Source organism: Cervus elaphus, chromosome 27, assembly GCF_910594005.1.
Source record: "Cervus elaphus chromosome 27, mCerEla1.1, whole genome shotgun sequence".
NCBI classification, from domain to species: domain Eukaryota; kingdom Metazoa; phylum Chordata; class Mammalia; order Artiodactyla; family Cervidae; genus Cervus; species Cervus elaphus.
In genome coordinates this window covers 36,604,246-36,616,660 of record NC_057841.1, presented here as the reverse complement: position 1 = coordinate 36,616,660, position 12,415 = coordinate 36,604,246, and the positions used below count along the sequence as shown (strand labels likewise).

Below are 12,415 nucleotides of genomic sequence, written 5' to 3'. Positions count from 1 at the left end.
TGTGGTTTGCAGGCTTTTTCTTTTTTAGCTGAAGAAGCCATTCTTCCAATGCAAGTTTACACAAAGTACCAGTAAATAAAATCCCTAACAGCAGAGTTAACCCAGCAAAGTGGGAGTGAGGATGAGACGCCCACTCATGTCCACTCTGTCCCTTGTGGCCCCATTAGGGAAACCACAGTCTTTATCCATCCCTCAAGCCAGGGAGTCGTCAAGTGCATGGGAGAGAGCTGGCTCAGGCTGGATCCTCAGTCCTAGCAAATTAATAACCAGCCTTTCTAGGCCCAGGCTTACTTGTCTGTAAAATCAGCTATAATGTCAACCTCAGAGTTTTGAGAACATTAAGTGGAAGATTAACATATGAACACTCTGCGTACCCTGCCAGGCTACAGTAGATACTCATTAAATGTTAACTTTGGGAATGTGTTTGTTGGTCACAGAGCTACTTCATCACCCTTTCTAGATCTGCCCCTATATGGCGTTCTCACTCCTCTTCATGGGGAGTTAGCCGGTGCCTACAAACACAAACCCAAGGGATTCATCTGCTCCTGGACTTGGTCTTTGTTTTCCTCAGTGATACATCATTATTTTTAAAAATTGGGGACTTCCCTGATGGTCCAGTGGTTTTAAGAATCCAATCCGCTTTCCAATGCAGGGGATGCAGGTTCAATCTGTGGTCAGGGAAGATCCCACATGCCTCAGGGCCACTAAGCCCCAGTGAAGCCAAATAAGTAACTATTAAAAGGACCCTGGTGGCTCAGTTGGTAAAGAATCTGCCTGCAACGCAGGAGATCCGGGTTTGATCCCTGGGTCAGGAAGATCCCCTGGAGAAGGGAATGACGACCCACTCCAGTATTCTTGCTTGGAGAATCCCATGGACAGAGGAGCCTGGCGGGCTACAGTTCATGGGGTCGCAAAGAATGGGACAGAACTGAGCAAATAACACACTTCAAAAAGAAAAAAAAAAATCTGGAAAGTACATAAAAACAGAAGGAAGATGAAAATTACTGAGCCTCACCTCAAAGCCATCATGGATATTTTGGTATATTTCCTTTCAGTCTTTTTTTTTTCCTCCATTGGAACATGTGCTTGTATGGAATATGACAAGATGATTGTTCTGTTTTGATCTTTCTTGCTGGTGGTAAGAGGCTCTGCCAGATCCCACCTTTCAAAACAAGCTATTGGAAGCTGATTGCTGAGAAGAGGAACAGATGTTGCCTGTCTTTTTCACTATAACTGAAACATCAAACCTTCCCATAGCTGTAAACACTCTTCTCAGATTAAGCTTGTAAATTATGCCATTTTCTGGGAAGAGTCCCAGCCTTAAACCAGCTCCCCTTCTCTCAACCAGTTGCCAAGCCCCGACTGAGTCTTGTTGCTTTTTATCCACATTACTCATTGCCTTCTCTTTCTAGCATGGATTTGTGGTTTGGCTTGGCGACCCTCCGCTTATAAAGTGAATCGTAAGCAGGATGCCCAACTTTCCTGAGTAGGCAGATCCTACTTGATAAACAGCTCATCCACACTTCTAAAACCATTGCCCCTCCTCCTGCTTCTCAGCTCACACCCCATCCTCTGGGCTGGTGTGCCATCACCATGGGAGCTGGAGTGGAAAATCTGGGAGCTGTAAAGGCATCTATGAGTTCAGAATTAGAGAGAGAGGAAATTGTGAAATGGAGAAACAGCTTGGGAGAAAGGCTCCTGCAGTCCTGAGGAGAAAAAGCAAATTCAGAGAGGGAGGTGGAAATAATGCAAACTTGACCTCTTTTAAAATATTATGGAGGGTTAGCCCCAAACCAGGAAACCACAAGAGAAACCCAGCTTCATCTTATGTCTTCACCATCTTTCACCCTCTGAGCTGTTGCTCTTGCAACCGTATCTCTTGCTGGTACTGTTGGCTAGTTGAGCCACGCTGCAGGCCAAAAGGGCACTGTGTGGGCTAATTGCCATTTATAACACTGCATCAGTAGAGAATGCGTTCTGAGTCCAGAGGGCTGACTCGAAAGCTTTTGGATAACAACCCGCTGGTGAGTGAGACATGCAGGCATTGTGTTGGGGACCAGCCCAGGGATTGTCCCTGTGCATAAGGGGAGTGATGTGGGTGCCCACATACTCTTACTTCCTGAAACATGTGGACATCCATAGGTATTTCTGTATGTATGATATGTGTGTGTGTGTGCACGCAGTTGTGTCTGAGTCTTTATGACCCCATGGACTATAGCCTGCCAGTCTCCTCTGTCCATGTGGTTTCCCAAGTAAGAATATTGGAGTGGGTTGCTACTTTCTTCACCATGGAATCTTCCTGATCCGGGGATCGAACGGGTGTCTCCTTCATTGACAGGCAGATTCTTTACCATTGAGCCACCTGGGAAGCTTTCATATGTATGGATCCAACCAAAACGAAGTAGGAATGAATCCAATTAACTTGTGATTCAGAGCTATGTAAGAAGATGACCAAACTAGTGATTCCAGCAGAAACCAGTTTCTGAGACGTGTGTGGGTACAGACTCATTCAGATAACCATACCAGATTGAATGATAGTCACTGGGTTAATTTTATGATAAATGTATCAGAGGGACATCCCTGGTGGTTCAGTAGTTAAGACTTTGCCTCCCAATTCAGGTTCTATCCCTGGTCGGGGAACTAAGATCTCACATGCCTCTTGGCCAGAAAACCAGCACAAGGAAGCAATATTGTAACAAATTCAATAAAGATTTTTTAGAAAATAACAAATGTATCAGAAACCATATGATGAAGAAAATGGCTTCCCAGTGGAGCACAGGTTACCTCTGGGGGGCGTGATATAACATAGCAGCTTCCACATGGTGTTTATGTGCTTCGCTTCTTGGCATTGGGGAATTTGAGATGAGGTCATCCTCTTGGGTCCATTTCCTGAGTTGATCATTTTGTGACACAGAGGACAGCTTCTTCTATTCTTAGAGAGGGCCTCCAAGCCTAAGTGCTGCCTGCCTTGCTCCCGGCCCATCCCCCCTTCCTCCCCACCCATTTTCGCCAAAAACATCTCTCTTCATTGTGGAAAATTGCACATTCACAAATTGTGTTTCTTTCCTCACACCAAGCATATTTCCACACAGAGACAGATTCAGGAATGATCTCATGGATGAATCATGCTATTACCCCGTTGTTTATAGGCACTGCCTTTAGACAAAGATTTTGGTGTAAGCTGTGGTAAGGTCCCTTCATTGTCTGCCAGTTACCCAAGTGGGGAGGAGGGGTGGTTTATCAATGAAGTGCTGAGTGTGAAAGAGGCTGGACTTCTGGACTAAAAGCTGCTTTGATTTCACTTTTTCCTGTCAGTCCTGGGCATTATTCCATCAACTAAGCCATGAGTTAACAGTGTTCTGCTCTGACAGAAGGGAGCAGGCCCAATCCAAGATGGCGGCTGTTCCATATCTGACGAAGTGACACATAGGACCTCTTAGACGATGATAAATGCTGTGTGGCTGAGTTCCAGTGGATGTATGAGCTCTTAATTAAAATGAGCCCACAAGTGGCATTTTCTTTCCTAATCCAGCTTTTTAAGCTTTGCTTTGTGCACCACAAAGCTCTCTTGTTTTTGCAGGATCTGGAAATCCTGTTAATATTTAATAGGCTTTTAAATTATTTACACATCAATGTTCAACCTATTGTGATCCTTTAAAGAGCAAGTGCCCAGTGGAGCTCCAGGCTGGCATTCCAAGGTCTCGAGTTTAGAACACCATGAGAGGAATGACTAGGGATAAAAGGCCATCCCCACTTTGGAAGCAGAAAGCCATGGAAAAGTTAACTGCCCACACACACAATTTTTCCCTCTATTTCCCAGGTATTAAGTAGTTAAAGCCTTTTATTTTAAAAGTAAGAGGAATATTAGTTCATATGCTCCCTAAGGAAAGGGTCTTCACTTGAATTTCTTGTTATCTAGTAGGGAATCTTGTTTGATCAGCTTCATGTACTATGGCTCAGTGAGCTTTTAAAAAGGAAACAAAAGATCATTTTGCCTATTACATAAGGTGAAATCAAGAGTTGGCCATTGTGTGGTTAATAGCAACCTGGGTAACCCCCTTTGGGCATCAGAATATCTAGATTGGCCATCTGCTCTGGTCGGTTGACTTCACAACTGTGCATTCACTTTATGCCGTGGGAGCCAAAACTAAGACAGAGGTCCAGGGGGTTTCCAGTGTGGAGCTTTCGGGAGAGCTACATTGAATGACTTCCAGTGCTATCCTGTGAAGGAGAGGTTTACACCCCCCAAAAGAACCAGCCTATATTTCTGCTCCTTGTTTAAGGGTACAACTGCTGATTGGATGCATCCCCCAGTGCATTTTCATCTTCTGTTTTAGCCTCCCCCCTTCCCCATCCCCCCTCCTTGAATTGACAGCATCCACTCCCCATCCCCATTGGCCACACATTGTATTAAAAAGTCTGTGCTGAGTTTTCAAAGCATGTTTCATGCCTATAGCTTCTGCAAAAGTTAACAAACTTGAATGAGAAATGAGCTCTCGTAGCAAAATAAGTCCGAGCTGTAGCATCCCCCAGGCCTGTGAAAGAGAAGGAATCAGACCTTTGCATTGTCCGCAGTTTCTTAACTAGTGGTTTCTGTCGGCACATCTGCCCAAATAAGGTTTTCTTCTGTAATCTGATTGGCCCTGTTTGTCTCTGAGTGCACACAATAGCATTTCAACCTTAATGCATACAATTTTGGACAATATCCACATCTGGTATTTTTGAACCTGCCTCATTCCGTTTTCAGAAGCAGGTAGAACATAAATAAATTGACATTTGAACTCTCGAGATACCTGGGGAAAAAATAATCTCCTAGGCTTTTCAGAAAAATAGAAATGTCCAGCTTCAGTTTGCTTTTAATTACTTTCCACTACAGTTTTGTTATCCAGCTCAGTCTCCTGGTACTGGAGGGTTAATGCTGGCATTTGAGCTGAAAAGATATTTCTGTTTTCATATGGCATTTTGATGAGAATTCAGAAGGATGATCTTAGAAAGAAAACATCAAGATTTTATCACTGCTCCTCTGGGACTTCTGCTTAATTCTTTTCCACTGTTGTTTCTAGAGGACTGTCTTTGGGTAAACCAGTAACATCATTCAGAACTCCTTTCTAAGGTTAGCTTCAACCCTTGAATCCCAAAACAGCAGGGCATCAAGGGCCACGGGTCTCTTGCTTGCTTTACACTCACATGTAAGCCCCGAGCAGTTGCTGCGTCTATAAGTTAGGAGCCACGATATGAAGTTGCTGTTTATGTGAGTCAGACAGACAACAGCAATTTCATATGGTTCCTGTTAATGTAGTCATCCCACGGTATCCACAGGGGACTGGTTTGAGGATCCCTGGTGGATATTGAAATCCATAGAAGCTTAAGTTCCGTATGTAAAATGGCGTATTTGTGTATAACCTACACACATCCTCCTGTGTACTTTGAATCGTTTCTGTGTATGTGCGTGCTAAGTCGCTGTAGTCGTGTCTGACTCTTTGCAACACTATGGACTGTAACCCACCAGCTTCTTCTGTCCATGGGGTTCTCCAGGCAAGAATACTGGAGTGGGTTTCCATGCCCTTCACCAGGGGATCTTCCTGACTCAGGGATCGAACCCTTGTCTCCAGCATCTCCAGTACTAGCAGGTGGGTTCTTTACCACTAGCATTGCCTGGAAAGCCCCTTGAATCATCTCTAGGTTGCTTATAATACCTAGTACAATGTAAATGCTATGTAAATAGTTGCCAGCACGCAGCAAATTCAAGTTTTGCTTTTTGGAACTTGTTGGATTTTTTTCCAAATATTTTTGATCCAAGGTTGGTTGAAACCATGGATGCAGAACCTGAAATATGGAGGGTTGACTGTATATGGTTTCGGCAACTCTTATAAGAGCACTTAGCTAAGGCACCTCGAGAAGTTTGTCAGCTTCTCTATGAAAAATGTTTAAGATCCCAAGAGTCTCAATATGAACAAATTCAAAAGCTGTTAAAGAGATGACATTATTGATGTAGATGAGATATGTTTCATTTTCCGTGCACATGTGGCTGTGTAAATGGATGTGTATACGTGGGCGCTCTTAATTCAGTCTCACCAAAACAGCAGCCCTGAAGTTAGTGACAACCTCTTCCTGAAAATGAGGCAGAGAAAAATGAACAAGTGTGCCCTTGGCCGCCACCACGAAGCAGTCAGTTTTTCTAGAGCAGTCGTGATATTTATAACCATGTCAGTGAAGTTTCTGAAATGTGAATATAGCCAATATTGGTGCAGCAGCTTCAGTCTGCAGGAAATATCTTTTTAGTTAATAGACATAATGTAAACTCCCTTCTACAAAACCGGCAGGGAATTCAGACTTGATTATCACTGGGCACCACCCTTCTCTCCAGGAGGCACGAAGGGCCTGGGATGCTGTGAACTTGGGGAGCACTGTTGCTCACTGTCCTTTGTGTGCTCCAGCATCACCAAAACCCCCACTGCCGTGCCCCCCATCTAAACAGCCCCTCAGAGCAAAAGAATGTGCCACTCTGTGCCTTGTATAGGATGTGAATTTTTATCTCAGCTGGGAGCTGTGTTCCTGGGGTGCTGATGGGGTGCAGGGCATGGGTCCCCTGTTACCGTGGGCATCACAGTCCTCATTTCCTCCCCACGGAGGGTAGACCTGCTGCACTGGCTCCATCCACGGGGTCCTGCCTCTCTCCCATTCACTCCGGGGCTCCTAACAAGGACTCTTCCCTGAGCTGGGGCCTAGGTCGGAGACATCCCTGGAGACAATGGGCAGAAAGTGGCCAGGCCACCTCGGGAAAGCCGACTTACTAATCCCGTACAGTAGCCGCACGTGGCTATTTAAATTTTAACTAAAATTAACCAAAAGTAAGAATTCAGTTCTTCGGTCGACTGGTCACACTGCAAGTGCTGCATTGCCATGGGTGGCTCATGCCTGCCCCGCGGGACGGCTCAGAAGGAGCACCATCCATCGCTGAGGGAGATTCTGTTGGACTGTAATGAGCAGTGTGTGTTTTCTCAGTAGCCGTCAAGGGTGGACGCACTCTTTTCCTGTCTCACTTTCATTCTCAGCGTGCCGTAGTTATTTAGAAAGTAGAATGATACAGGTTAAGCTCCGAGGGTGCAAAGTGGTGGCTGTGATGTATGCAGGGGGCACAGTAATTCTCCAGAGATGGGTTCCTGTGGTCAGGGGTGCTGGAGTTTTGCCCATAGAGCTCTCTCTTCCATGTGGTCCAAAGTGTCCGTGAGGCACTTGGATAGGCTAAGAACCCCTGTTCCTTTAAATTTTTTAATAATTTTATTCATTTATTTGTGGTCGTGCTGGGTCTTTGTTGGTGCTCGCCGGCTTTCTCTAGTTGCGGTGAGTGGGGGCCACTCTTCGTTGCGATGACGGGCTTCTCATTGCGGTGGCTTCTCCTTGTGGAGCACAGGCTCTAGGGCATACGGGCTTCAGCAGTTGCAGCACATGGGCTCAGGAGTTGTGGCTCGCGGGCTCCAGAGCACAGACTCTGAAGTTGTGGCGCACAGGCTCAGTTGACCCACAGCATATGAAATCTTCCCGGGCCAGCGATCGAACCCGTGTACCCCTGCAGTGGCAAGTGAATTCTTATCCACTGTACCACCAGGGAAGTCCTCCCTGTTCCTTTTAAGCAGGGCTTGGGTTTATCTCATGGAGAAGAGTCTTGCATTTCATGTGCACATAAAGTATTTTTGTTATGGCTCCATTTCTCACAAGGGAGGAGTCGAGAATGGGAGTGTGTGGAAGCATGGAGGGACTTTCCTGGCGGTCCAGTGGTTAAGACTTTACCTTCCAATGCAGGGGACATGGGTTTGATCCCTGGTCGGGGAGCTAGGATCCCACATACCGCTAGGTGCTGCCAAAATTTTTTTAAAAAGAAGAAGGGGAGTGTGGAGTAAAAGTGGCTGGTTTGGTTCTGCAAACTGGGATCTGTGCTTCTAGCATCAAGGGGCCAGTTGGCAAAGGCAGGGCTGCCCCGGGGAAACACTGAGCCTGGGAGCAAATTGAGACAGATGGAAAGGGGCACAATGGAAAAACACCCACCATCTGTGCCATCTTTATGAACCAACAAGGAGTCAGTTGACCTCCGCTCAGCAAACACTTCTTTAAGCATCTTTACACCTCAGACGCTAGGTGGACGAAATACAGATGTGGACTGAGACTCTGTTCCTGCCTACAGCCAGCTCTCCATGTAGGAGCACTCTTCTTTTTTTTTTTAACTTAAAATTCTTTTAAGTTTTTAAGATTTATTTTTAATTGAAGGATGATTGCATTACAGTATTGTATTGGTTTCTGCCAAACATCAACATGAATCAGCTGTAGATATGCATATATCCCCTCTCTCTTGAATCTCCCTCCCACCTCCCTCCCCACCTCAACCCTTTAGGTCTTTACAGAGCCCAGTTTGAGTTCCCTGAGTCATATAGCACATTCTTATTGGCTGCCTATTTTACATATGGTAATGTATGTTTCCTTGCTCCTCTCTCCATCATCCCACCCGCTCCTTCCTCCCCACCCCCACCACCGTGTCCATATGTCTATTCTCTGTGTCTGTGTCCAGGAGCACTCTTAATAGGGACCTATCTGAATACGCCTTAGTTCTTTTAATCTTCTCATCCCATAAAAATATTTCCTGCTTTTGTATTCGTTTCAGTCCTAAGAAACATTCTCTATCTGAGTGAAGTGGAAACAAGGAGGCAGTTGTCTAGGAGCTGGAATTTGAGGCACATGCTTTCTGGGTTAGACTTTGGGAAAGCAGTAAGTCTGAGGAAGCGTGTTGTGGGTCCTTTAACAAAATACGGGTTCTGCTTCTTTGTGCCAGCTCACCTCCTGGTCTTCCACCGCTGGGCCACTCCATCCTTTCCCACCACAGCTATTTTTGCCTCTTGTTCTGGTGCTTGCTCTGAAGGCATTTCCCTTTTTAGGGCCCTTATTCAGTCATCGTCTTTGTCCTTAATTGCTTGAGGAAATTTTCTGAGAGTCGCCCCCGGTGGCTCACGTAGGAGGCGAGGCAACCGCGCACTTAGTCTCCGGGGAACCTGAGGTTCTCGTGGTCTTGCTGAGCCCTGCTCTGCTCCAGCCCACCTGGTCCTTCCCGCCTTGGATTTGAGGTCAATAACTGGGAAGCGGGGCTCTCTGTTGGCGTGGCATGTTCATAAGGTGATGTGACTTAAATCAGCTGGGCCCTCAGAGCCCTCAGGGAGTGTGGTCCTCAGCAGAGGAGGCACCCGAGGTGGACTCAGACACTTCCCCAGAGCACTTCTATGACTCAGAATATTTGGGGGTCTTTCAGTGGGCTTCCCTCCTGGAGGTTCAGACAGTAAAGAATCTGCCTGCAATGCAGGAGACCTGAGTTCTATCCCTGGATCGAGAAGATCCCCTGGAGAAGGAAATGGCAACCCACTCCAGTATTCTTGCCTAGACAATTCCATGGGCAGAGGAGCCTGATGGGCTACAGTCCATGGGGTCGCAGAGTTGGACATAACTGAGCAACTAACACTAACATATATATATGCACGCACCATACATACACATGCACTATATATATAAGTATAAAGTTTGAAGACTGGGATGGGTTGGTTGTTTTTTTCTTTCTGCATGATGTTAGTGTTAATTCCAAAAGGGGCTGCAGAGACCTTTTGATCTGGGCAGAACCATGGCCTCCCAAGGAGACTACCTTAGAAAGTGCAGTACTTCCTAGGTACAGGTCTTGGGTGTTTCTTTTGAAAACTGTCATCAATCAGATAGGATTAGGGTGCCAGTCCATGCCTGGAACGCCCATAGACAAGGATGATTGCTTAACACAGTGAAAAGATACTTTTTTTTCCCTCCTGGAAGGTGGGAGGGACGGCCTCTTGTCTTTCTTCCTCACCACACACCGGGCTCTCGTTCTCTCCTCCCATGATTCTGTCACCTTTGGCCTAGAGAGTCTGGCCTTTACATGGTGTTTATTCTTGCTTAGGTTGTAGGAGACGTCTCAGAGTGTGGCAGTTCCCTCCGGGCCATAAGGCACGTATGCTGCTGGCCTGGGGCAGCTTAGACTAACAAGGCTGCGTGTGGAGCCCAGCTGGAAGAGGGAGCTTCCAAACTTAGTTCCAATCCGAATCACCTGGGAGTATTTAAAACTCAAGCCGACCAGGTTACGCCCCATTCAACTGAATCAGAATGAACATCTGGGGACGCGGGCCAGACACCATACAGGCACACCTCGCTTTATTGTGCTTCACAGACACTGCTTTTTTCTTTTTTTTCCTTTTATGGATTGAAGGTTCGTGGCAGTCTGCATTGTCAGATGATGGTTAGCATTTGTTAGTAGTATTTTTTTAATTAAGGCTTGTACATTTTTTTTTTAGACATAATGCTATTGCAAACTTCATAGACTAAAGTGCAAACATAACTTTTATAGCACTGGGAGACCGAACAATTTGTGTGACTTGCTTTGTTGCAATATTTGTGTTGTTGGGGTCATCTGGAACTGAACCTGCAGAATCTCTGAGATGTGCCTGTAGTTTGTCAAAGATCCCAGGCGATTCTAATACGCAGTGAAAGTCTTAGAGCTCCTGTAAGGAGGGGGATTGGCCTTGAAAATGTGAATAGTTACCCGCGAGCAGAGCCACAGCCAGACCCAGGGAAGAATGCTGCACGAAATGCTGCACTGGATACAACACCAGGGTCTACAGCCCACTGTCAGTGGGGACCTTGGCGAGCCGGTTACTTGCACTGGACCTCATTTTTCTCATCTGTAAAATGGGACAATAGCAACGCATGTCCAATAAGGTGATCTTAAAGAATGAAAAGGAGGATGTGTGAAAGTAAATTAGGAAGTGCTTGCTGGTAGTAGTGGTAGTAATGTTAGTCGCTCAGTCATATCCGACTCTTTGCGATCCTATGGACTGTAGGCTGCCAGGCTCCTCTGTCCTTGGGATTCTCCAGGCAAGAATGCTGAATTGGACTGCCATTCCCTTCTCCAGAGGATCTTCCTGACCCAGGAATCGAACCCGGGCCTCTTGTGTTGCAAGCAGATTCTTTACTGTTTGAGCAACACGGAAGACCCTGCTGGTAGTAATGGACATTATTCTTTTATAGAGATAGTCATTGTCTGAGTGGCCCAGTAAGGTAGCTGGGGTGGCTGTTGTGGCATTAGTTCCTTCATTACTAGTAATAAAGCTGAGAACTGTTTGGGTAAGAATTTCTTCCTCCTGTCTAATAAGGGGGTGGCAAGGAGACGTGACCTCCCCTGGCTTCCTGTTAGTCTGGCCATTTAAGAGCCAACGGCCTTGCTGAGAGGGAAGGGACTTTGGTAATCCACTGGCTACTGAGCCTGCCTCTCATCTTCAGGCTCTCTGTTCAGTTGAATTTCATTATATCAAAGTGGGTGGAACTACCAAGAAGCCCCGAAAGAAGGACAAAGAGAAGATCCCGTCAGGCACGGTGGGACCTCCTCCATCATTATTGTGAGAGTGACTCTGGTGTCCCAACAGTAAACATCTCCGTGGCTCCTTTGGGTGCAAACAGAAGCATCTTTATCCTTGGCTTGTCCCTGCAGAGATTTGAAGCTGGATGGAGGGAGACAATCAGCGGGAGCCGTGAGCCTGAAAGAGATCATCGGCCTGGAAGGCGTGGAGCTGGGTGCTGACGGGAAGGTAAGGCCACATGGCTCCCAGACCTCCGGCTTGTGCGACAGACACCGCAAAGGCCAGGAAGCTGAGGCCATGATGGACCACGAACCACCCTTAGGCTGGAAAACCTGACGTGGGGCACAACCTGGGTGCATGAGTGACACCAGTCCAGAAGGAAGAGTTAGTCCCTCAGTCCTGTCCGACTCTTTGTGACCCCCATGGACTGTAGCCCACCAGGCTCCTCTGTCCATGGGATTCTCCAGGCCAGACTACTGGAGTGGATTGCCGTGCCCTTCTCCAAGGTATCTTCCTGACCCAGGGATCGAACCTGGGTCTCCCGCATTGCAGGCAGATTCTTTACCGGCTGAGCCACCGGGGAAGCCCCCTGTCCAGGTATGCAGATGGGTTACATAGCTGCCCAACTGTTTCTCCGTGAATGCCCATCCTGACTAGTCCAGTTACCCACTCTTATCCTCGGGGGATATGTTCCAAGAACCCCCAGTGGATGCCTAAAACCTTGGGTAGGGCAGAACCCTATATATGCTATGCTTTTACTTATATGTACATACCGCTAATAAAGTTTACTTTTAAAATTAGGCACAGTAAGAGACTATCCGAATTGTACTCTGTCACTACTTTGTGCTTTGGGGCCATTAGTAAGTAAAATAATACTCGAGCACAAGCCCCGTGATACCACAATAATCCATCTGATAACCAAATGGCTACTCCATGACTAAGGGGTGGGATCGCCGGACAAAGGGATGGTTCATGTGCTGGGCAGGATGGTGCTAGAT

At 46.6% G+C, this 12,415-nt stretch overlaps 1 protein-coding gene across 2 annotated transcripts in view; it reads left to right on the top strand.

Moving 5' to 3' along the window:
- CABLES1 (Cdk5 and Abl enzyme substrate 1) overlaps nt 1-12,415 on the top strand; it is a 100,819-nt gene that overhangs the window by 68,477 nt on the left and 19,927 nt on the right. For both annotated transcript variants that reach the window (XM_043889199.1, XM_043889200.1), the window contains one exon: nt 11,549-11,645. In XM_043889199.1, the coding sequence (XP_043745134.1) occupies nt 11,549-11,645 (97 nt within the window). The remainder of the gene's footprint in view (nt 1-11,548; nt 11,646-12,415) is intronic.